Source organism: Trematomus bernacchii, unplaced genomic scaffold, assembly GCF_902827165.1.
Source record: "Trematomus bernacchii unplaced genomic scaffold, fTreBer1.1, whole genome shotgun sequence".
NCBI lineage: Eukaryota > Metazoa > Chordata > Actinopteri > Perciformes > Nototheniidae > Trematomus > Trematomus bernacchii.
This window is the reverse complement of record NW_022987839.1, coordinates 7,158,385-7,184,804: the sequence shown is the minus strand read 5'-3', so window position 1 is coordinate 7,184,804 and position 26,420 is coordinate 7,158,385. Positions and strand designations below refer to the sequence as shown.

Sequence of the window (26,420 nt, the reverse complement as noted above, 5' to 3'; positions counted from 1 at the left end):
ACGGTAGTAAAGTACTTGACTGCATCATGCTGTGGAGAAAATGCTCATTATTTCATGTCTTTGTGATGCTGTTTTTCAGAACGAGGCAACATGTTATCCACCCTCATCAGTCCAATACGACACTGGGATACTGAAGCATCATCGGCTGAGGATGCAGACAATTCAAGTAAATATTTATTTCCTTTCCTGACAAAACAATTTTTTTCTGTGTTCTGCTGTCAAAGACAGTTTGCAACATTACGACAGCATCAAAGTGTTGCAGTGTTTTAGACATGCTAAAGTGACTTTATACATTTTATTGTCAGCCTGTCAGTTGATTGGTCAATTATTTGGGCCAAACTAATATATATCAACCATAACATGGATTACCATTAAAGTTTGTACTCACATTCATGGTCCCTAGAGGATGAATCCTACTGAATTTGAGGTTTTCCTAAAATGTCTTCCAGCTCCACTGTGTAGTTAGCATTTATACCGTAGTTCTAAGACGGTTGCGTATTCTGAACTTTTGCTAATTGACAACCAACAAAAAATAGTCAATTTGGGTAGCTCAATGCCATACCATGCAGTGTATATGCACCATTAGTCTTATTACCTACAAGTCGGCCTAATGACAGCTAGACAAAAACAAAAAATCCCAGTTTTTTTTCATGTCACGTTTCCTGTTGTTATTTTCTTATCTGTCAACAGGCAGCAGTTTGGAGGTGAAAGAGAATGAGGATTATAAGAGCCACATGGACTGCGACCTACTACGGAAATATCATCCAGCAGCTTTTTGCACAACTTTCCCCAAACACAGTACCCGATGCCTAAAGAGGAAGCAGTCGCTGCTCCACCAGAGCCCCTTGACTTGTAAGAGACCAGCCTGGGCTGTCACTCAGAAAAACGCACTTGTGCACCTCAACGAGTTACAACCTGGTCTGCGGTATGAAATCATGTCGAAGGCCGGCCCACTGCACGCTCCAGTGTTTTCTGTTGGTGTGGAAGTGAACGGTTTCCATTTTGAGGGCAGAGGACCGACAAAAAAGCAAGCCAAGATGAGGGTTGCAGAACTTGCTCTTCGGTCTTTCATCCAGTTTCAAAACGCCTCGCAGGCTCACGCCTCCATGGGGAACTTTACCAGCACTCCTGTGGATTTTACAGCCGATAAACTGGACATCCATGACGCATTCCTAAAAGAGTTTGAGCCATCTTTGCTGGAAAACTGTCAACTCCGGCAGTGCAACACAGCAAAAAAGGAGGTTTTCTCCAGCATATATAACTACAGACGAGTTGTCCGCCTTAAACTGGACTTCTCCTCAACTAAACCCAAAAGACAAGCCATTAGCACCTCACTTTTAGAGCACCTCAGCCCAGTGGCGCTGCTCAACGAGCTGCGACCAGGACTCAGATATATGTGCCTGACGGAGAGAGTTCATGGCAGGCCGATGAGGAGTTTTGTTATGGTGGTCAGGGTGGAGGGGGGGGGTGTTTGAAGGGTGTGGTCACAGTAAACGGATGGCAAAAGCCCAGGCAGCAGCAGCCGCCCTGCAGTCCGTTTACAACATCACTCTGGGACCGGAGAGGAAAGTGATGGGTCTTAACGGCAGCAGAGCTAAACTTCAGCTACCTCAGGTGAGTAGGTGCAACTTATTTTTCCACCAGGCAGTATTTAGATATGGATGTATAAAGAAAAGAAAAAAAAGCCTTGCCACTTTTAGGACCTAACATATCAAATAGGGGCTTTTTAAGTGTGTCTTTCCACATTTGACTATATGGGAAAATGTCACAGACACGGAGGTTGTAGTATGGCCATTGACCGCTACAAGAATTTGCTTCAAGGCCCAACAGAATAAAAGAAAGGCGGTTCTTTACAAGTGTCTAAATGAGACGACTAAACGTCATCACGCCCAACATTAGCCTCCTTTAGCTTAGCGGTGGTGACGTGAAGTCATGTGACCGTGCTGTAGTTCCTTTATAGCCCAACATTAGCCTCCTTTAGCTTAGCGGTGGTGACGTGAAGTCATGTGACCGTGCTGTAGTTCCTTTATAGACCAACATTAGCCACCTTTAGCTTAGCGGTGGTGACGTGAAGTCATGTGACCGTGCTGTAGTTCCTTTATAGACCAACATTAGCCTTTTACTTCCGGAGATTGCATTATGGATTAACCATTATAAAAGTGATGTGATATATGTGAAGATTATCCTTTAAAAATAGGTGAGTTTTATAACATGAACAAATGTCATTGTCGGGTAGCCATTGCAATGGCAACTTCATCATCAGTAATTTTGACAAGTATGTTTTTTTGCATCTGTAGACAAATGTCTTGTCAGCATTTGACACAGAATACAGAGTAAAGAGACGGACTCAGTGTATCAGTAAATGCCCTTCAGATGTAAAAGACAGATTTCCCTCGCTTGGAAACATCAGCAGTGACACTGAATTCACCTCTTATCTGCTTAGCTTTTCAGCCAGTCTTCTAAATGGTCTGGATAAATGGGTCTGAGGTGCGCCGTATGCTACCAAATGAAGTGTGGCGCACATCAGCGCGGCCATCATGTCTTGAGGCCGATAGATGTTGTCCTGTATATGCATCGTCTGCAGAATCCAAACATCTTTATTATGTCTGCGAGCCTTTAGGGAATTGTCCTCGACGTGTTTTGCCGTCGTTCTTTATGAATACAAGAAGATTTGTCTCCACGGAGCTGAAGAGGCTGAGTGAGCATGGCTAATGCAGAAACACATCTTCATGCTAATATGCAAAGGAATATAGACTCTTAGACAGACATGTAGATACTTTATTAAACCCTGGGGGGTGATTCAAGAGGATGGTGACTTTTTTGATTGTCTCTGGACAAAAGGATGATTTCACTCTTCATGCTTTAGGCTGACACCAAAACTTAACAATATGCAAAAGCTTTCCCCCTTTATGTCCTGGAAATTGTTATTTTTTTACATCCTCCCAGACTGATAATTTAGCATCTTCTCCCCCCCTTCAATATGAACTGTCTGTCAGGCGGCGTGACGCATTAATGAACATGATTACAGCACATTAGGGATGAAGGAGGAGCGGCAGCAGACCGCGGAAAGAGAGGTGGAGCGGGGAAGGCGGTGTGAAGAGCATAATAATCTGACAGATAATTGTTTAACACACTCATTACACACGACCTTGTGCCGCTGTCATCCAGAAAACGTCGAGCCACAGAGTTTCGCTCCCAAAAACGATCATCTGCTCTTTCAAAATGAGATGAAACATACAGATACAGAGTGTTATAAACACTGAGGTCACATCACGGGTTATAGTTCTGGGAATTTGGGGCAGTGAATGTCATGAAATCTACACCTTTATTCCACATGTTCGACCTTATCATTCATAGTTTGAGAAAAATAGCAGCCTAGTATGTTAATGTTGTCTTTAAAGCTTTATCCACTGCACGAAAAGTACCAGCAATTGATCAGTAAATGCAGATTTAAGGGAAGCTGCAGTTCTTGGATAAATTCATAAGATAAGAAGTACTTTATTGATTTGGGAAATGTTTTTGTTGCAGCGGTATAAAAAGACATGGCATTGCACAATAAAAATTAAACTAGACGTTCCCTGATTTAGGATTTTCCACTATTTATACATTAATAATATAATATTAATGTTGTTTTAACCCACATCTGATCATGTGTTTCTGCAAACCCTCTTACCTTTACCAATAGCATACACTCATCAGAGCACAAAAACCAACAGATTCAAGAACATCTATCTAAAGAAACTGATAGGCAGTGAATAATGCCTCAAGTTCAAATGAAAACCACCACATTTGGAGAAACTTTGTGTGGCAAAATCTTATTGTTGTCCAAGAGTCATTTATTTTATACTTAAATGTAAAATAACAATCAATCCAAGACCTGTTCAAACCCAGATTCAAGATTCAAGATTCTTAGGCCACAGGCTCCTCCAACAGAGCAACATGAATATATATAGGACATAAAACAAATACAATAGTGTAAGAGAATGTTTTTTGAGATGTGCAAGTAAATACAAATGAAATAAAAATTGTGCAAGAAGAGTCTATATCCACAGAGCATATCCGTCAAAAATCTTATCAGAAACTGTGCTTTAAGCCCCTGATGCCTCCTGTGTGATTTTCTTATCACACTTCAATGACCTTTCGCTGGCTCTAAGACGTCGTTCTGTTTGTTTTCACTGCAAACACTATCCCTGATCACTCCATGATATAGGATGCAGCTCATGTTAAAGTCACAATTGGTTCCTGTAGAAAATTAATTTGGTTCTGATACCATTTCGTTGAACCTTGCTGCACATAGCAACTAACTATCTCCCCATAAAAAGAGTGACAGTCCTCTACAGATATAATTAGACATATTTCGACAGGTAGGAGTGCGACACCTGTTCCCCCGCAGACTGGAGGACTTTACAGTGAAAAGAAACTCTCGGCCTTCACTGTCAGACTGTCAGAGAGTTTTTGGCGAGCTTCATTCTGGAGGTCCAGGCAGAAACATGTCACAGTTGTTGCTGCATCCCTGCTGACTTTGTTTGAAAGTTTTCTGTGTGTTTGCTGGAAAAAATACAACAGCAGGAGTCACAATGTCCTCAGGCTTAAATATAGGTGAAGCAGAATAGCACATAGTGTAGTTTCTCGAAAAAAATAACTGTTATATATAACATAAATAGAAATAATACGTTTTGTATTAGGAGGGAGATAGTGTAGAGCTAGAGGGAGTTAATCACTTGGTATTTGCTAATATTTGGTTAAAGTGGTTGATAAACTGTTATTTAACAGATTTAAGACTTTTGTTTGGTTTTCCGATATATAAAATGTGTTTTTTTTACACTAAACAATGTTTTAATCGGTATTTTATAATATTTCTTCTGTTTGTGATATAGTTTTCACAAGAGACTCTTTCACAGTCAGATATATTTTTTACCAAGTAAACAAAATGGATGGTGTATATACAGTCTATTTTAAATCTATGTTTTACTAATCATGCCAAAATGTGCAAAAACATGGCAGCTAATAAAAAGGACTTCATAGAAACATTAAACTGCCTGTTAACTTAAAGGATAACTTAAAGTGGGCCTATCATGCTATATTTGAATAATATAGTGTAGGACCATACCTATATAAGGCATATTTATACTTTTTTTTTTCAAAATACCAAACAGATCATGCATTTTAGCCATGCCTCATTTTGCTCAATTTGCACTTTTGTAGCTCTGTTTTAGCAAGGGCTGATTCTGTGAGAACAGCACCATCTACAGGCCTGGCATATGTACTACAGCGTCTCCAGCGCTTTCGAACGGCAATGGCCGTGGCTGTCTCCTCCTGATTGGTGGAGTTGGCCCAATAGCCGTAGTGCCACTGTTCTGACGTCAGGACAGTGTTCAAATCTGGATCAGTTTTTATCAGATCCGTTGCAGCCCCTTTTTTAGAGATTTGGGTAGGGAGGAAAATAGAGAGGGTTGTGTTTTCTGACACTTGGTGAGTTCCCTGGAACACCGGGGACACATATTCATGTATACAAGACGTACTAAAGTGCATTTTGCATGATAGGTCCCCTTTAAGTAAAACAAATATTAATAACAAGTGTGGGACAATCAGGTTAAGATCATCTGATTCTTTAGTTCTGTGATATTCTCACCAGAAATTCACATACGAGAACTACAGAATAAAACGACATGTTCAATTTGCATGCTCCACTTTTCAAACGATGCCTCTACCATTTCTTCTTCTCCTGCAGGTCTTTGCAGAGTCCGTCTTCCACCTGGTGAGAGAGAAATACTCCGAGCTGACGGACGTTTGTTCCTCTTCGTACGCCAAACACAAAGTGCTGGCAGGAGTCGTGATGAGCAGAGGTTTGTTATCTTACTACACACTATCTGGATCTGAGATAGGAAGAAGTATTTATAATTAATGAAATGAATAGAGTGGTGCAGTGACGAGTCCTAAAACCCAGAAGTGAGTTAGCATTTCACCACTTCCTGTTCCCTCGTCTCAGAGCCAATGGGATCTCTCCATAGGATTTTGGAAAATAGCTGGAAATAAGGTCTGTGGTTGACACAAATGTAAGAGGCGGGTCACGTTTTGTTCTACGACATTAAATCCATCAGCAGTGACCCCACTGGTGATTTCTGAAGAGTTGACGTGTCTGAAAAACGATGGTTGTTACCAAGTGGCTGAATAGGACTACAGAAGTCGTGGAGGCCGTTGTACGTCATTACGCCGAACACGTAAACACTCCTCTAAGTTTGTTTCTGTTCTGCTTGAAAGCAAGTACCTGCCTCCTGCTAACTGTTCAAACAAACGCTTCAACTCGTACCATTTAGAATCTGTATGTTTGAATATGGATCTTAAGTTGGCGTGACGTGGAAGTCGTGCTGCTGGACTCGGCTGTAGTTCCTTTATAGCATAACGTTAGCATTTTGCTTCTGGACATTAGAATTATGATTCAAACATTATAAAAGTAGGCTAGACATGTGGATATTATCCGGCTGAACAAAACGTGCATTTATCTAACAGGTTCGTTTCCCACAGACCTTATTTCCAGCTATTTTCCAAAATCCTATGGAGAAATCCCATTGCTTTTTTGTCGAGGGAACCAGCAGCTTACTTCAGGGTCGGCCAACAAAAACACGTCATCCCTGCACCACTCTATTGGGTCTTGGATGTAAACATTACATCCATTGTCTTTTTCATAGCCTTCACCCCTCTTATTCCTCATTTTAAGATGCGTGATATTTGATGCACATAAATTCAAATTCTTTAGTGAAAACGTGTTCCTTGTTTCGCACAAACCAAACCAAGAATGATTGACTATGTTGTAAAATGTCCGTCGTAGAAGTTTAAAAATATATAATGTAGTCAGATGTGAGAATGTGAGGGACTGCGGATGGAAAGTAGCTCAAAGCTAAATCCGGCATATTTACACTTGGCATATTTCATGTTTTAAGTGTTCTTTAATGTGCAATGTCCCTGCCAAATAAACGAATAAATAAATAAATAAGATCTAGGTAAATCAAATCCCAGGTATTGTCTCAACAAGAATATTAAAACATATGAAACACTTTCCATATCTTATGATTTATCAACTAAAATCCTAAGAAAAGCACGTCACATAGCCCCACACTGTTGTAATGCCACATAGAAAACAGAACAAAAAAATATCTTCTTTATTACCAATTTAAATACAGGGATCTTACCAATATTCATGTGAGCAAATAGAACAGTAGAGGAGCATCTGAGTAAAACTGTACTGCTGCAATTAAAAAAACACGTTACCTCGAATTACCCATCGTATCCAGAGCCCTTTTTACCGTCTTTGATGAGGCCAGATTGACACAGCATGCTTCTGAGATGTTGGATTGATTATTCTGTCACACATTTGTCATTAGCTCGTCTCAGCAAAAAGGAAATGTCTTGTTCTCAGAGACAAATGAGGCGTCTTGTTTGATTTGCATCATGTTGAATGTCTTGCACCATCAATTGTTTGTTGAACAAGTCACCAGAAATCTGAGCAGATGTTTTCAACTCTGTCTTTTGTTAAATACTTCATTTCTTTTCCAGGATTTGACCTCAGGACAGCGCAGGTTGTGTCTCTGGCCACAGGGACTAAGTGTCTGGATTTGGACAATGACAGTGACCACAGAGAAACCCTCAGTGACTGCCACGCAGAAGTCATGAGCCGCAGGGCGCTGGTTCGATTCCTGTACGCTCAGCTGGAGCTGCTGCTCTGGTACGACCCTCAAATTACCCTAAAATACGTTTTTTGCTTCTATTTTCAGTCTAGGCTTGGTGGGGAATCTAGCTTTCTGACCGGGGGCATTTTCTTGTCAAATGTTAAGTCCTTACTCAGCATCGTATAGGGTCAGATCAGTCTCAAAAATAAAAAATGCACACAGAAGGAAACACAAATGTCTCCATCCACACACATATTTTTCAATGCACACACAAAAACTTATCATTTTATAAATGTAAAAACGTAGCATTGTCGTTAGAGCAATATGTCAGTATGGGGAATTTTTTCAAAATGTGCACAAACATCCACTTGGACTCAAGGATACTTTTATTAGAGTTTGCTGGTCAAAGTAACGGTCACTTTGACCTCACAATAGTCCCTTTGATTTAAAGTAGATATCTCAGATTTGGGATTTATATTCAAATTTGGCACCAACCTTCACTTAAAGTGGACCTATCATGCTATATTTGAAATATATATTGTAGGGCCATACCTATATAAAACATGTCTGTGAAGTTTTTTTTCAAAATCCCTAACAGATCACCCATTGTAGCCATGCCTCATACTGCTCAAACCCCTCTTTTGAAGTCCTGTTAGAGAAACTCAGATTTTGGGTCCTTAGCTTGAAAAAAAGAAAGAAGAGGAGGCGGAGCTAATGCCTGATCAGAATTCTACCGGAGATAGAAGTCAAATTCTGCTGTGATAAAACGCCATCCTGTTTAAACCACGTCAAGGATTATTTCTGAAACAGTATGGAGCTCAAATGCCTTTTCTCTTGCAGGTTTATCACAAGGTGAGTTCTTTTTTTATTTCCTGCTTTTTAAACACATGTGCTCTACAGTACAGGTTAGCTCTGAGTGTTAGCGAGGCTTGCTAATGTAAACAAAGACGAGATTACGTCCAAAACACGTAGGCATTGTTTCTGATAGCAACTTTCTGTGGGTCCGCCGCCGATTTGACGTCAAATCGGCGGCAAATCTGTATCCGCTCGTTGTTCCCCCGTTTTTAAAAGATTTGGGTACAGAGGAAAAGAGAGAGGGTTTTATTTTCTGACGCTGCGTGAGTTCCCTGACACACCGGGGACACATATTTATGTATAAAAGACATCACAAAGTGCATTTTGCATGATAGGTCCCCTTTGATCCCAATTCATGACAGTTTGACACAATTGTCTAAAAGGAATGCAAGGCTGTATTTTTCTTGATATCAACAAATAACATGAAGAAATACAAACCCAAAACTATAAGTCTGTCTCTCAATGATGTCTTATTTCTTGTCTTTGGCTTTCAGCTCTAAGCCCATTGAAGACGTTAATCTTTTACAAAACCTCTCTCAATATATTGGAGTCTCAAAACCTTAAAATAACCAGATCTAACTTTATCTGCAGCTGCAAGAGTTGTAAATCCTGACATTAAATACAAAACTGACTGTTTTCATAAAGGATTTAGTGTCTGTCACTCTGTCTCTGTCTCATGTTTCTCTCTGTCTTTCCTCTCCGTAGTAAACCAGCAGACTGTGAGGAACAATCCATTTTCGTACCAAATGAAGTTGGCGGTGGCTTCCGGCTGCAGGACGGCGTTTTCTTCCACATGTTCGTCAGCTCGTCGCCGTGCGGAGACGCTCGACTCAACTGCCCCTACGAGACCACGGCTGCATGTGAGAACAAAGCAATTAGACGATGGGAATAATGACGATACTGATGTTTTGGATTTTGTGATATCATCGTGATGTAATTTGATTTTAGAACGGCAAACTCAATTTGAATGTTTTAAAGTAAATTAAAGACTTTTATTTGGCTTATCATTTTTTGTAGTATCACTGTTCATGTTTTATTGTTACTGTGATTTTTTTTGGTCATACTCTGTAAAGCACTTTTGGCTGCGTCAAGCATGAAAGGTGCTAAATAAATAAAGTTTATTATTATTATTATCTTAGAAGAACTTTACCCTTTTACGGTTTGGGTTTTCAGTTCATGAAAGTTAATAGGAACATTTTGGTTGCCTAAAAGAGTCCGGTTTAGCGTTCGGTTGTACTGAGTTCGATCCTCACATGTCACTTTATGGTTCCAAGAAACCAAGATAACAAACTTCCCAAATGTCCCAGATTGGGATCAATAAATGACATCTTATCTTATCTTATCATCTTATCTTAAAACAGGCTTTAAAAGGCTTTAAAACAGTAATCTACAAAGGAATTGGTGACTTTCTGGTGAGTACAAACACTTCTGGTGTACGGTCTTTCATCAAAGTATTGGACCAAGTGAGATTTTTAAGTGATGATAAAGAGTCAGAGGATCTCAAAAGTTATTACAATTAATCTTAATAAGGGCACCAAGGATTGTACCAAATTTCACTCCAATACATTCAATACTTCACTCATAACCTAAAAAGTAAAGGTTATGATAAAAACATAAAATCAGAGAATCACCAAAGTCAGTGGGATTTATCCCCTCATGAATGTTTTTGTAAAATGTCATGGTAATCCATCTAATAGTTGTTGAGATATTTAAGCCGGGTGGATCAACCAACAGACCAACAATATCCAGGGTTTTCTTCAAATGCTGAGCAGAGTATTTCTCATCTTATAAGTCCCCTTCTTCTCTTTTGTCAGATCCCAGCAGGAGGTTTCACTGTCACCTCAGGGTGAAAGTGGACGGTGGAGAAGGGACGCTGCCAATCACAGCAAGAAGAGCCAATCAGAACAATATGGCAGCATTTAAATCACGCGTCACAATGTCCTGCACAGACAAGATGGCAAAGTGAGTTTATAATCAGCCCTAGATGTAATAACAGTGTATTTATTGTGTAATATGGGTGTTATATTGGTGTTACATGGGTGTAATATGGGTCTTTTAACAGTGTAACACGGGTATAATAAGGATGTAATAAGCGTGTAATCATAGTGTAACATGGGTGTTATAACAGAGTAATGTGGGTGTAATAACTGTCTAATAGGGGTGTGTTAATGTGTGATGTGGGTGTAATAACAGTGTTGTATGGGTGTAATGTAGAAAATAGCAATCATTACATTTTCCAAAATATTGAATGCGCATTCAAGGGTTAAGTTAACATCTTATTTGAAAGGATAATGCGTGTTTATTACAGCTTGGGTATTTTTTTGGAGTTACATTTATGTCAATGAGTGAGGCTGCCACACCGCAAAAACCATGTGTGCTCGGATTTCTTTTTAAATGTTTTTGCCCCAATAATAAGGGTGTAATATGCGTGTAATCGTAGTGTAACGTGGGTGTAATGTGGGTGTAATAACTGTTTAATAGGGGTGTATTAATGTGTGATGTGGCGTGTAATAACAGTATTATATGGGTGTTATATTGGTGTTACATGGGTGTAATATGGGTCTTTTAACAGTGTACCATAGGTATAATAAGGATGTAATATGCGTGTAATCATAGTGTAATATGGGTGTTATAACATTGTAATGTGGGTGTTATTCGGGTGTAATAACTGTTTAATAGGGGTGTATTAATGTGTGATGTGGATGTAATAACAGTGTTATATGGGTGTCATGTAGAAAATACCAATCATTACATTTTTCTAAATATGAAATGCCCATTCAAGTTAACATCTTATTTTAAAGGATAATGCATGTTTATTACAGCTTGGGTCTTTTTTTGTAGTTCCATTTATGTCAACTATGAGTGAAACTGCCACACCGCAAAAACCATGTGTGCTCGGATTTCTTTTTAATTGTTTTCCTCAACAGGTGGAGTGTTGTTGGCCTGCAGGGGGCGCTCCTCTCTCACCTGGTGGAGCCAGTTTACCTGCACAGCGTCACCGTGGGAACGCTCAGCCACACGGGTCACCTGAGCCGAGCCTTTGCACACCGTCTCGCACCCGTCAAGCACCTACCCTTCCCTTACCGACGACAACAGCTGATGCTCGGCTGTAGGTCCAAATGTTTTATGCACATATGATATTTTTTTTGGTAACACTTTATATTAAGGTACATTAGGTCTAATAGAGTCTGACAGAGTTGTTCAGTTATTTCACCAATAAAACAACACTTTAAGCCAACATTTGAACAGGTATTCAGTATGAGAGCCTTTCTGTTTTCACCCCTTCTCTTTGGTTTCCTCTCTGCTCAGGTCTGAACAGCAGTGATGTTCGGCCGTCAGGAAAGGCACCGAACGTCAGCGTTAATTGGAGTCGTGGTGATGGAGGCCTGGAGGAGATCAGCAGCTCTACAGGACGGAGGAAAGACTCAGGGACGCCGTCTCGGCTCTGCAGGAGAAACATGTTCGAACGCTGGCAGAGGATTCAGCAACAGGTGGGTCAAAGAGATTCAGGGACTGAAAATAATTAAAGGTCCCCTATTATACTGTTTTTCATCAATATATTATAGGTCTCAGATATATACAAAACATGTCTCTGAAGTGTTTGTCTGAAACACCAAACAGATCATTGCAGCATCCCATAATCCCCTCTGTTTCAGCCCTGTTTCCAAAGTGCTGATTCTCTGTCTGTTACTTTAGATGAAAATAAGGAGCCCCTCCCCACGCCCCTCTGAGAGAGATTTGGTTAAAAATAACACAATGGTGCTCTAGGAGGAGATGCAGGTGATAAGGTGGGGGGGGGGGGGTTACCTTGGTTGGTGATTGGCTAATGGTTACACAAGCCAAAAAACGTTATGACATCATAAAGTGGCCAAAATCTGATCAGCTCATTTTCAGACAGGTTTTTATAGAAATGGATCAGGACAAAAAGAGAGAGAATCTTTGTTCCTGAAACTTTCAGAGTCTCTTTCCACAGAGGGGACACATGTTGATGTAGAAGAGACATGAAGAAGTGGATTTTGCATAATAGGTGACCTTTAAGTAAAGGATCTGAAAACTACTTTCACCACTTGCTGAATGCTATCTTTACACTGCAAATCACCCTCAACTCTCATTTGTATTTGCATTATGTTTCTCTCTTACTTCCTCAGTTAAACGGTGCAGAGGCGACTCCATGGACATATTCTGGTTCCAAGATGGCGGCCGGACGTTACCAAAGGGCGATGCATCAGTTCACCAGCGCACTGCAGGGGGGAGGGCTGGGAACTTGGCTCAGAGAAACTCCAGAACTGGGTCACTTCAATGTTAGTGTGTGATAAACTGTGTGAAAAGACTGAATATTGAGGGTGCAGTACATGTATGATTTTCTTTGTGACACACTGTAACACTAGTTAGAGCAGAAAGTTGGTTATTTCCAGAGGTGGGAAGTAGTGGAGTACAAATACTTCGTTACTGTACTTAAGTACATTTTTCTGCTATCAGTACTTTACTCCACTACTTATTTTTCTGATTACTTTTTACTTCTTACATTTTTAACACAAATACCTGTACTTTCTACTTCTTACATTTCCCAAACAGGCTGGTTCCTTTAGTTTGAATGTGTGTTTGGTGGCGTGATCATTATTATTTAGAGTCATTGCGTGCCTATTGATTTGAACACGATCCGTGTATCCATCATTTCCTGGTCTTCTCTAAAGAAGAGGGACCAATGAAAACGTTGTCATGTTGCCGTTGTTCAGCATGGAAACATTCATTAGCTAACAATGACATTATTGTTCTATTAATATAAAGGGAGGTCAGTTACTCTTTAAAACAGCTAAACCCATACTTCTTTACTTTTACTTGAATAAAGAAGTTTAGTCAGTACTTCTACTTTTACCAGAGTATTTTTAAACACAAGTATCTGTACTTCTACTTGAGTAAAAGATGTGTGTACTTTTGCCATCTCTATTTATTTTATATAAGAAAGGATGAAATGGTTGGAGCGACAAGTAAATAATTCAAATATGCTCAAAGCATTCAGAAGATTACATTAAGCTGGAGTAGACCTCGTAGTGTGTAATGTTAGTTTAGGTTGCCTAAAAACTGCTAAAAATGGCTCTGGAAGCCACTGCTAGCTTGTCTGGCTTAATAAAGTCTCAACAACAACGTCGCTTAAACCACATTGAAGATATTTATGGAAGTTACAGCAGTATACAATGAGTGTTTGAGTAGAATGTAACTTAACAAGGCTAAACTTGCAAAGACACAACTGCACAGTTAGAGTTGAATGTTTAAAAATAGGTTGATCACTAATAATAGGGTGTTATATAATAATAACATATCATATAGACTGTTATAATAATAGTATTAATAATACTTTTGTGATAATGATAACTTCTTTAAGATACAATACCTCCCACCTACAGTACATATCAACAAACTGGTGGCAAAAATGTATTCAGCTAATTAAGTGCGGAGCTGCTAACTTTATCAGTTTTATTTATTTGAAAAACGGCAAAAAATGTGTAGCATAATTTAAAAAAGCTAATCAAGTCTTAATCAAATGTATTTGGTGTGACAAGTAAGCTAGCCATAGGGTAAATAATCCTGGAACAATTTAATATGCTATGTGTTTTACATCCTTTTTTTGCAAACATGGCATGGTGTCCTCACTTAACAAGTCTAAAACAAATGTTCGGTCCCCACAAACACCATAAAAAAGAACAACACACACAGACCTTGTTTTTGTCCCTTAGGAGGACATTGCATTGACTTATATTAATGCCTACATGACTTAACCTAACTTTAACCATGAAAACAACATTCCCAACTCCAATCCATACTCTAAATGTACCATAAAACCTTCAAAGAGCCTTACCCTAAAATGTAATCATTTACCTTGTGGGGACCAGATATTTGACCCAAAAATGAAGGTCCCCACAATATCAGTGTGTCAGGAGATTTCTATCCCTCATAATGTTAATAATTCAACCTATCTGATGACTACAAAGCAGAATCTGTTTAGTTAGTAACAACAGCTTCTGGTCTCTTTAAGCACTAAACTGAAAGTCACATTTTAATGTATTCTTACTTATTTGTTTGAGTTTGTTTTGTGTGTTCTGTTGTTTCAGATATATTTATTTTAATGTAACTGTTTGTCTCACTTCTTCAGTTATGTTTAAGTTTCTCACCCTTAATACATTATATATACATTTTGAACAGTGTTTTAGAGAGCCATTTTATATGAGGCCCAAGAGTGAAGAAATGTCGCCACCTACAGGAATATTGTGTGCATTACAAGATGTGGAATCCATGTTGAAATCCAAAAAAAATAGTTTTGTTGTTTTCCTTTATTTTGTACATGTATCCGTTAATCTCTGTAAATCATACATTTATTTTCCCAAAGGGTTTTACTTTCCTGAAAATTGTTATTCTCGTGTAGTCTCTTGTTGTTAATTTGCAGAAAAGTTTTCAGAACAAAGGAATGTAAAAGATATACTGGAAGGCACGTTGTTGAATGCTATGAACACTTTAATGGTTAATGCAGAATGATTATGGTCGGTATATTGATCATGTCTATTTTTATCAATAGGAATAAATTAACCTATTTGTCTTAGTTCTTGTTTTTGTCTCGCATCCAAGTCCAAGCTCAAAGTCACTACCAGGTGCGATAAACAAACAAAAAATGTTATATCATTGATTAAATTAGTTATTCTATTAATTGTATTTTCTGCGTCTTTCTTTTGATTTGCATAAAATGAAAATATGTATACATCTCTATGAGTGCGAGGAAGATGCCCCCAAAATTATTTTTAATGAAATGTTTAACTTTCAAAAGATTACAACAATAAGTGAGTGGATTTTACCTGATTTTTTATATATATATAAAATGATCTCAAAATAATATTATATAATAGTATTTTCTGTTTAAATTCTTTTTTTCTCACTTTAATAAGTTAACAGAATATTAAAACTCAAATCTTCACCACTTCAGGGCAGGAAACAAGGAGTGAATTCAACAATAATGTACATTTTTTAAGTTGATATGATTTTTTCAGCAAAACAGTTGCTTTTTACACATCCATCACTTGTGGAGCAACTTTTGCACAGATGATAATAAAACAACCAAACTAGAAAACATTACAGCACAAATTGTTTATTTTAATTTCACAAGCAGCTGTTTATTCCTTATTATTACACAGCTTTAACCCACAAAACTGCTGTCAAGTCGATTCAACAGGTTTACATTTTTCTTCTGAGAACTACATTAAGGTTTTTTTGCCACTTTGATCACACAAAACACTGTTAACACGTTGCCACAGTTTCACAAGGCTTCACGACGGTGGTTGTGATCTGGTTTCATGTTTATTGATAGTGTGAACAGTATGACTGAACATTATTAACATTGTTATGAACGTGGCAGGCAGCAAAAGTGGCTCAGTGTTGGTAAAAAAAAAAGCAGTTGAGTGCAGTGAAACTTGTTTAAAAGGTTGAACATTCACAATCCTAAACACACAGCTTCTATATTTCCTTCACACAAACAAGATGTTCTGTCATTTAAACCAGTGATAACTCCTCTTGCAGAATTGATTTTGGGAAAAAGGACATCAATGATCTGCAATGTTGTGCTTTTGTTTTTAATTAGAATATTGCTGATTGCAGCTGGAGTGAATAAAAAGAAAGTGAAGGTACAGAAATAAATGTTTTTTTTAACATAACATTTGTCCAACAGTGAAAAGTATCTTACATTTATACATGTAAACTAAAATTAATTAGGAACTACTCACCAAAACATATTTTTTTGAGAAGAAGTTTGAGAAGCTAATTTATTATTAGCCGAATGCAAAACTTTGGACTACATTTGCCATCTCTGGTGTAAATGACAAAATTAACTTTTATGTGAATGTAAAGCCTTTGACTGAAGAACTAAGTCATTCATCATGAAGCAGTAATCTACACAAAATAAAAACAATTGAAATGCAGGAACATGTCATCAAGTTATAAAGGCTAATAATAAAACTGCTGCAGCTGAAAATCCGGCGACATTTTCATATATTACAGTTTATGATACAAATGTTATGGTGTTAAAATAAGAACAATATCACTTTACAGTTGCCTTTTAAGAAGTTATCACTTTTATGTGCATGTAATGAGGCTGTTTTTACACCAAAATCTATATTACTTCACTAAATTTGGTATTTATAAGACTTTTTAATTGTTAGAAATACATTTCACTAGGTTAATACAAGGCAGCTGTAAAGTGTGACCAAAATACAATTCAATGTAATGTCAATGTACTTGTTTTAATGAACACTTTTGTAACAAACCAGCATAAATCTAAAGCTAGACTTAGAAACAATCAGTTTGAAATGGACTGTGCTTATTCATCGTTTTAATGCTGTAACTTGTGATAACATTAAACACGTTTTTAGACGTTGATTTGTTTCGCACCACAGATAGACACACAGACTTTGTCCTCAGACACACGCACGCACGCACGCACGCACGCACGCACGCACGCACGCACGCACACATCACTACATCCTTTCCTATTCACTCCAATGCAGCTTTGGCTGTTTTAGTGGCAGTGGGGAAGCAAAGCAGGGGACAGCGAACGCATCACGACACTCCTCAAAAGGTTTTACTAGTTTTTAAGTACCATTACAAATATGACACTGACAGAATCCCCACAACAGTGTTTTCAACACTAAAGACTAAAGGGCACTGCGATAATCTAGGAAAAAACTATTTGTACATTCATGTCAAGTATTGGTACAACAGCAGGGCTGGGCACCAGAAGAAACATCAGTTAGTTTTCTCTTTTATCGTTGGTTGAAATTAGATTTCATTATATTTTAAAGTGAGTTAATTGATATGTAACACGTACAAATAATGTGCTTTCTCTACTAACCTATTTTATTCCCTTCAAATCTGCTCAAATTTCACTTTTATTAGAAATGATTGACTCAACTGTTGTCAGACTTAAGCAGACTTCGTTCTACTTTAGTCATTTTTGTTAAGAGTTTCATCTCTAATTATTAGATTTTGCGAGTAGAGCTTGAGACGATAAAAAAAGAGGCATAGAAGTTTAGTTTACCTCTGAAAACAAACCTTTCCATCTCTATTAAAGCCCTTCAGAAAGATGTGTGAACGTATTACTAATATATGGGTGGAGAAGTCTATTCTCGCCATTTAAAGTGCACAATTGTTTGTCTATTTAGTCACTGAAATGGGACTTCATTTAGTACCAAATACCCCAAAGGACTATTAAATAGAATATTCTTTAGGTACTATGTCTCGGTACCCGGCCCTGCATAACAACTATCTCAACAGGTGCTGCTCTTAGAGACTAAATGTTTCATTAGCACACAAACAGAAACACTGTAATCACCTTTCCTCCCTTAGATGGATCAATATCTACACATTTATTTTCTGTCTACTAGAAACACAGTGGCTGGTTCATGGCTTTACAGAAACAGAAGCACAGTCAGATCCAGATTAACACTGTGAGAAGAGTGACTAATCACATATAAGATGTGGGAGGTCATATTGGGGTCAAACTCTAACACTGGAGAAGTTTCAGTCAATAAAAAAACCACTATCACCTTTACATAGGAGAGGAAGTAGATATTTGGGACCAATATAAGAGGTTTGGTTGAGATTTACTCAGCCAATGGTCGATAAAGCATCCATAATATAGTCTTTGCAAAAGACAAAATAATAAAAATGTCAAATATAGCGTCCTTTTGTTGGACTTTTGTAGCTTTAATATCCACCAGGCGTTATTTCTTTCCCTCTTTAGTCACACAACACTACTGTTTTAAGGTTTAGCAATATACCAGTTCTAGAGTACACAGCACCACGGCTAGCAAAGATAATGTTATTACTCACATTTTGTTCAGGTAGCCACAGTTTAAAAGGTAGACAGATTCCACTATCAGCCATCTTAAATCTAACAACAGAATAGGACCATTATGTGCCAAAGTGTCTGGCTTTGCAGAAAACAATCCTTAAGCTAAAAAAAAACACCAGCATTAAACTTTGTTGACCATTTACATAATCTACAATACTCTCCAGCAACAAAAAGCTATATAAGACTATTCCAAAAGGTGCATTCCTGTACCACACAGACTCCTGAACGCTGAGCAGAACTGAGCTTTTACAAACAAAAGATAATATGGTGGTTGTTTTAAAGTGTGTTTTAGATAAGCAGTAAATCTCAGGTGCCAATAAAAGTTTTTTGAATGAAACAAATGGGGAAATATCCCTTTTTTCAAACAGCTCACTAAAATTGATAACTAGCCAAACATAATTTAGACAATGTTCGGTTGTTGTTAAGGTATCAATTCAAAGAGTGAGGGCTTCTTTCGTTTTATATTAAGAAGTTTAGGTAAAGAAGGGAAATGGCAAGTTATCACAAATTAACTTCTAAAAAGAATGGTTGAAGGATTTTCTCCAAAAGCATCAGATTCTTGTCCAAACATAAATCTGCTCTCAGTGGCACGGATTACATTTCGTTAATTCTCCAACTCACTTATCTTGAGTTTTGAGCATTTTAGTTTTTCACTAAAACAAACGTGTCTGTGCTTTCATCATCAGTGGTACACAGGTCGTTTATTTCATTTGGATAGTGAAGAATTGCTCAACGCAAAAGAAACACACATAACATGTATATATTGGCGGCTTAAGTTAGATAATATGTTTCATTTTTCATTCCTTCCCATCCTTTTTTTTTATCTCAGAAAGCTGAAAACTGACCGCCTGCAGACTCAAAGGCAGCTTTTAAAACATATATTTTTAAATGTCATTGAGTATTTGCTTCAAGTTACGTCTGTTGTAATGTGACACGTTTTTACAGACCAAAAAAGACATGTTTGAAGCTGAATTTAAAGCCTGCAGAAAGTGAGTGTTCGATGCTCTTGAGAGGCAGACTTTGTGTGTAGTTTCACCGTAAAGTGGCAGCATCGGGAGGTCATTTCTCCTGCAGCAGGGCGGGGATGTTGATGTTCCAGCCGATGGCCTGCCGGTCGAATCCGCAGGTGAACAAGTTGCAGGACGTGTTGTCTTCACACCAGGCGGAGCAGCAAACCATCCGACGGTGACCCTGAAGCACCACAGAAAACACAGCAGCTGTTAGACACTGAGGATAATAAATGTTGGGAAAATCCTGAATGAACTCTTCCAATATCAGAGTACACATGATAACAAAGGTATCCCAACTGTAGCTGTGTACATGACAGGATGTATGATTACCTAGAAGAGCATCAGGACTGTTTGAGGCATATGATAGCTATGTGATTAACATGATGATTCAGCCTCTATGGAGATAGACATATGACAAGCATGATCATTTCTGACGTGGAGCTAATCTGAAGTAAACATTGAATACTGCTTTCTATTCCTCCATCTTGTGACTGTGTAACTCCCTCTCTTGGATATCAGCATGTGAAGGACACTGTTCAGGAACTAGTTGATGCTCTGTATGTGATGACTACTTCCATTCTGGAGAGGATCACAGATACATGGATCCTGAGATTGAAGCTCAAGCCGGTGACGAGGGATTTTAAAAACTACGTTTCCTCATTACACAGTACAGATAAATGCTGACCAAGTTACAAGTCTATTTTAAAGCAATAACTAATTCAATAAAGACAGGGAATGAGTGTGTATGGAAGCTGCGAGGGGTCAATCCGAGTCCTCCCTCTAAACTGACCTGTCTGTTGCTGCGGGGGAGTCGAGCCAGCCGCACCCCCGACATGTCGAACAGCCGGACCTGCCTATTGTCGTGAGGAAGAGCGATGATTTTCTGGTTCACCGACACGCTGATCCTGGACACAAAAACAGGAAGAATATGCCGTAAAAGATAGGTCAGATTTCCACTATTATTTGCGACTATTTTCAGGTAAAACTAAAGTATTTTGTTGCTACTTTCTGCTAAGACGTGTTGTATGAATTGGACCACAAAACAAATTGTTTAAGCTACAAGAGTCCACTCATAACTCAACATAACATAACCAGATCATAAACTTCTACCTTTTTCTGGGACACTGAACCCTTGATATCACTGGAAAGTGTCTGTAGTTTAAAATACAAAAGTTGTTCTTGTTTCCCTCAAGGAGCTATCAGGGTTACTAGCGCAATCCACCAAAACACACAGCGTTTCAAGAAGCTCGTCATTTCTTAAACTATTTGCCGCAGACACATGGTGGTTGTAAACAATATGTTGTTTGAGCTACCAAAGTTGTTCTTGTTAAGCGACATTCCTAAAAGACAAAGAAACAGCTGTGATGGCCGAGAGGTTAAGGCGTTGGACTCGAAATCCAATGGGGTCTCCCCGCGCAGGTTCGAACCCTGCTCACAGCGTTTGTATACCTTTTAAACTCTTAGCCTTTGTTCAAATGCAGTCCAGCAAGGGTCTTTTGTTGGAACTTGAGCAATGCAAAAAAACTTCCATGGTTGAAAGTGTTGGACAATTGTGAATTGCAAAATGTCTTGAGGTTAGGTAGTTTTAAGCAACCAGAGTTTTTCTTGTTTCTCACAAGGACCTTATACGGTTACTCAATGATTCCACATACATCATTAACATCTGCTGTGATGGCTGAGAGGTTAAGGCGTTGGACTCGAAATCCAATGGGGTCTCCCCGCGCAGGTTCAAATCCTGCTCACAGCGTTTTCAGAGTCTTTAAACTTCTTGAATTGACTATTTGCTGTGGTAGAATTCTGTAATCTAGGTGCATTGTGAGAATGGGTACATTACATCCTCGGTTTAAAGTCTCCAAGACATGTTGTCCGTTTCCAATGCGCTTGCTTGTTCCGACTGGACATGCAGATTTAAAACACATGTTGCATTCATATCTGAGTCGTTTAATGTTATCATAAAAACAAATATATATAAGATCATAAATGGTTAACTTCCTATTTGTCTTGCTCTGCTTGCCCACCACTAAATAAATATAAACACTGGAGATAATTCTGCATTACACATATTATGGCATATTTGCAGCTCACAGACCTGTTGACGGCGGAGTCAGTTCGGATGGTTGCTATGGGCGACCTCATGTTCTTCAGGTCCCACACTTTAACGGTGCGATCATCACTTCCTGATACAACGTTATCGCCCACCGTGAAGACAGCAGACGTCACCGTGCTGCAAGAAGACGAGAAAACAGGTTTAGACTGAAGGTAAAAGAAAGAAAGCATTGACTGTTACAACTTCATTTATTACAACCTCATTTATTACAACTTCATTTATTACGAAGTTTTATTCCAAACATATTTGTTTAAGTTACTTACATTTGGATGGCAGTATTGCTTATTTAATAGTTATTAAGCTGAATATTGAGTAGACTGATTATAACAGTAGAAGATACTTCAAGTTTCTCATTTGTAGCCGTTACAATTTATTGCCCCCCTGTGGCACAAATAACTACTACATATTATTTTAAATGGTAGTATATTTAGTAGTAGTACTTTTAATGTCCATAGGCGCTTTCACATCAAGTACTTTGCCGTACTTAGTTCCCAGTACTTAGTTCATCACAACTCTTTAGCAGATCGCGTTCACACCGGAATAAGTCCCTGAGGGAGGGTTAGAAAAATGAAGCCGCTGACGCCACTTCTTCTTCTTCTGCTTTGGGTTTACTGGCGGGCCGCAAACAACTTCACTGCCACCCGAAGTCCCCGGCCGGAAGTCCCCGGAGTCTGGCTTCAGTAGAAGCTGCTGGGACTCCCAGCAGCTTCTACTGAAGCCTTCCGAGTAAATCTCTCTGCGTTGGTGCGCTAGGCTAATGCTAATGCTAATAATGCTAATGCCAGCAAATAAAATGGCGGCTTCACAAAACGTTTCCGAGTTTTACGGGGCGTGGTTGGCAATCCGCCCAGCCAATCAGAAATGGGAACCTTTTTCTCCCATGAAAGTACCTGCTCTCTAGCAGGGACTAAAAAGGGGTGGAAAGGTTCTCATGAACTAAGTTCTAGTTCCGGATTTTTTGGTGTGAACGCAACATTTCAAGAACTATCGGAACTATACTGGGAAAAGTACTCCGGTCTGCTCAAAATGTCCTCATTTTATCCTTTAAAACCTTTGTATGAATTCATACTTAGCTCATGACTTCTTGAGTTATGACCAAAACTTGTATTTATTATGTCAGAGTAAATGTGAGTTCTTCATTGAGTCATAGTGGACATTTGAAGAAATTCCTTGAAGCATTTCTTGGGATTTCATATTCACAATAAGGTGACTGACAGTGACCTTAAACTCTGACATTTATCCACCAAATTATGAACAGTTCATCCGTAGTTCCAAGAGGACATTTGTGCCACATTTGAAGAAATTCCCTACATTAGTTCATAAAGAATACTTTTGAAGATAATAGGAAGGACAACATAAAAACATTATGCCTCTAGACAAAAAAAAAAAAACCCATAATGTAATAAATCCATAAATCCATATCAGTAGTGAAATACTCATAGAATATTACCCTTTTACTAATACATATTTGACAACCTTAATTATTAAGCTACACGTAAAAGATAATTATACACATATACTTTACATCAATACTTCTCTGCCTACATATTGGGTTTCTTAACTGTAATGTAAAAACCATTATTACTGCACATGAAAAGTGTATATCAGTCATATGTCAGTAGTATGTATATGTGTGTGTGTGTGTGTGTGTGTGTGTGTGTGTCAGAGTTCCCGTTAGCCGGTAATTACCGGACAATGACCGGTAAAATATGCTGAAGTCCGGCAAATCTAAATCTCTCCGGTCAAAATGTCCGGTCAAAATAATTTTCCCTTAGCGCAATACCGCATCAGTTGCGCCACTTATGTGACAGACAAGAATAGTATGTGACAGACAAAAGAGTATGTGACAGACAAAAATTGTCAATTCTAATGTCTAACACTTAATGTGGAGAAAGAGATGTCCTGTATGGGTTGATTGTGCGTTGATCTGTTGGTAATGCCTCGGGGTTCCGGTGGGCATGTAAACAAATGCATAATGCTGCGCTATACTTTGTGGCCTCATCCGGTTGCATAGCGACGCTTATTGTTTAGGTGTCTTTTAACAAGCAGGTAGTCATATCATTAGCTAGAACTAGCTAGATCTGATCGATATGGACATAAATGCGAGTAAAGTCTAATCTGACAGGAGAGAGAGATCGGCTGCTGCTGACGAGTCGACACGCAGCTCTGCATGATCCCCTGCAGCGGCGAGCAGAGCAAAACACACTTCAGGTTAGAAAATCACACGTAGCTATTTTAATTACCTCTCAAACTACCTAAACTAGTTATAGATATGTTTAGTTTTACTGTCGGGTCACTCATTACTGGATCCGCGAGCTGCATGATACTGACGGGCTGTCAGGAGAAGGAGAGAGCGCTCCGTTTATTATTCCCGCGTTTTTGTAAATTACTGTACACTTTTGAATAATGTAGTTAATCTACTATAATTAGTTTGTTTAATGTCGAATCATATCAATTTGTTTTAAAGCTCAATAAATAACAAAGAAGACCTTTAACCGGCACTTATCTAATTTTGTCCGGAAGATTTCAACTTTAACGGACATGTTGACCGGCAAAAAAATATTCTAACGGGAACTCTGGTGTGTGTGTGTGTGTGTGTGTGTGTGTGTGTGTGTGTGTGTGTGTGTGTGTGTGTGTGTGTGCCAGACTGACTCAGTGTGTCCCTGGAACACGTTGACGGAGTGTATGGACGGGTCTCTGAAGTCCCACAGTCTGAAGGTGGTGTCTCTGGACGATGTGACCACCAGACGCTGGGTGGGGTGAGTGCAGCAGTGTGTCAGCTCCTGGTCATGGCCTGAACACACAATATAATACATTTAATATAATACAAAAACAGTATTAGAGCAATAACTAATTTAATAACAACTAGAGAAGTGTCTATGGAAGCTGTGAGAGGCCAATTATTTTTCATTTGGGCTATAAGAACATGCTTTAAAGTTCAAAGTCTTACAAACGATTAAAAACAGTATTATTGTAATATTACTTTCATCCTACCGGTGAGTGAGTGCACGAGCTCTGAGGTCTCCACATCGTACAGGTTTGCAGCTCGATCCCATGATGCCGTCACCACCTGTTTGCCTCCCACCAGCCAATCAGCAGCGATCACCACGCCCTGATGGCTGCGCAGAGTCGTGGTCGCCACGCGGACAGACGGACAGTCGATCGGACCTTCCACCTCGTTATCAGCCTCGTCTTTATCCGAAAAGTCCACGTCCTCTTCACAGGGTGTTTGCTGCAGAGGAATTAAGTGTTTCAGGAACATTAGAAACATTACAGACACACCAAACCAATACATTTCAAGTCATAGTACATTTCTCAAAGTTATTGAAGTGACTGTTTTTCATTGCCATATCTACACTGTAGCTAATGTGCAAATGACTATAAAGCCCTGAAATTGAAATTGATTGAAACTACCATGAAAGCACCACGTCCAATCTGAACCGAACTTCTTGGACACATTGAACCAAGGCTAAGAAAGCGACAATGTTCCCTGAACCCAGGTTGAGCGTATTCTCTACTTTTAATAATGTTCACAACGCACCTGATCCATCAGTTAGCAGCTGCAGCAACTACTCAAATTTCAGTTTTAAAGAATCTCCAAACGCTGTGAGCAGGATTTGAACCTGCGCGGGGAGACCCCATTGGATTTCGAGTCCAACGCCTTAACCACTCGGCCATCACAGCTGTAGCCACTTGATTTGTGAAAATGAACCAGTACGTATATGAAAGCATCAGATGGAACAAACAAATAGCAGATTGCCTCTTGAAGTGGGTGTGAAAGCTTGATTGTCCATGACTGAAATTTAGAAAAGCCTTCGAAAACAGTCACCATGCTAATCTATCTGAGATGTGTGAGAGATCTTTAAAGCTTTGCATTTGAATGGGTGTTTTGTTGGAATGGAAAACCTCTTTTGACTGCATTCACATCCAAGATGTTTTCTGTATGTGAATCTCCAATCATGATGATGATATCAGGTACGGAATAATACAATCCATTAATGGTATTGATGTTGTGGGTAATAAAGTCCATTTCCATTGTGTATATTTTTATTTATACATTTGACATCTACAGTATATATACCTTTACTTGTATATTTCAGGGTTCATACACTTTTTCACCAATGATTTTCAATGACTTTTCCATGACTTCTCCATGACCTTTACCTAATTTTCCATGACCAAAAAAATTACTCTTTCTCAGCGGTACCACTGAAAATGGTTTATTTTAACATAGAACAGGAAAATAAGGTCTGCATATGAAACATGTTGTGTGCCTGTCTAAAACAAATCAAATAGGCTTACTAGCTTCTACACGCTAAGGCAACTAAAATCTCTCACCAGCAAAACACCTCGTCAGTTAAATGCCATTTTACGTTACTATACGATACAGTATTTATTATCATTATAGTATTACTATTTCTGCGATTAGATAAAATATACATTTTATTTTATGCAACTTTAGTTACATTTCCATAACTTTTCCAGGGCCTGGAATTAGCATTTTGAATTTCCATGACTTTTCCAGGTTTTTAATGACCGTAAGAACCCTGATATTTGTATAGTGCATTTATTTGTGTACAGACTGCTAATAGATGTGTATATAACTGACTGTTTGCACTCTGGTTAGACCCTGTTAATTTTGTTACACTCGGCTTGCATTATGTAATGACAATAAAGTAATCTAATGTAATCTAATCTAATAACAAACAATCTTATCTGTGTTCACACTCGTGCTACAGCGGTAAAAAAAAACATCAGACCAACATCCAGTCCATAGGAACAGCAACACAGTGAATAACACCCAATGGTGACAGCTTAACACCCAAACATGAACCTGCATTAAAATGGCTCTTGGCTCTTATGGCGCTTTAAAGTAAGAAATGCTCAAT

At 38.7% G+C, this 26,420-nt stretch overlaps 2 protein-coding genes and 3 non-coding genes across 5 annotated transcripts in view; 3 read left to right on the top strand and 2 right to left on the bottom strand.

The window, feature by feature from the left end:
• Nucleotides 1–1,026: 1,026 nt before the first annotated feature.
• On the top strand, nucleotides 1,027–12,947 carry LOC117500310 (double-stranded RNA-specific editase B2-like). Its single transcript, XM_034153134.1, is given in 9 exon segments — nucleotides 1,027–1,460; nucleotides 1,462–1,614; nucleotides 5,732–5,846; nucleotides 7,555–7,723; nucleotides 9,228–9,382; nucleotides 10,337–10,484; nucleotides 11,450–11,631; nucleotides 11,832–12,013; nucleotides 12,671–12,947. Coding segments are annotated over 9 exon segments (1,692 nt in total). The 5' UTR covers nucleotides 1,027–1,037; the 3' UTR covers nucleotides 12,836–12,947.
• Nucleotides 12,948–15,641: 2,694 nt separating this feature from the next.
• LOC117500188 (WD repeat-containing protein 37) overlaps nucleotides 15,642–26,420 on the bottom strand; it is a 32,289-nt gene continuing 21,510 nt past the window's right edge. The window contains exons 10-14 of the mRNA XM_034152949.1: nucleotides 24,526–24,763; nucleotides 24,184–24,325; nucleotides 21,514–21,648; nucleotides 20,215–20,329; nucleotides 15,642–19,605 (exon numbers count right to left, since the gene is read on the bottom strand). Coding sequence (XP_034008840.1) covers nucleotides 19,474–19,605; nucleotides 20,215–20,329; nucleotides 21,514–21,648; nucleotides 24,184–24,325; nucleotides 24,526–24,763 — 762 coding nt within the window. The 3' untranslated portion in view covers nucleotides 15,642–19,473. The remainder of the gene's footprint in view (nucleotides 19,606–20,214; nucleotides 20,330–21,513; nucleotides 21,649–24,183; nucleotides 24,326–24,525; nucleotides 24,764–26,420) is intronic.
• Nucleotides 20,783–20,864, top strand: trnas-cga. The gene has a single exon. It is a non-coding gene; the product is annotated as a tRNA-Ser (tRNA).
• Nucleotides 21,090–21,171, top strand: trnas-cga. The gene has a single exon. It is a non-coding gene; the product is annotated as a tRNA-Ser (tRNA).
• Nucleotides 25,134–25,215, bottom strand: trnas-cga. Its single transcript has one exon. It is a non-coding gene; the product is annotated as a tRNA-Ser (tRNA).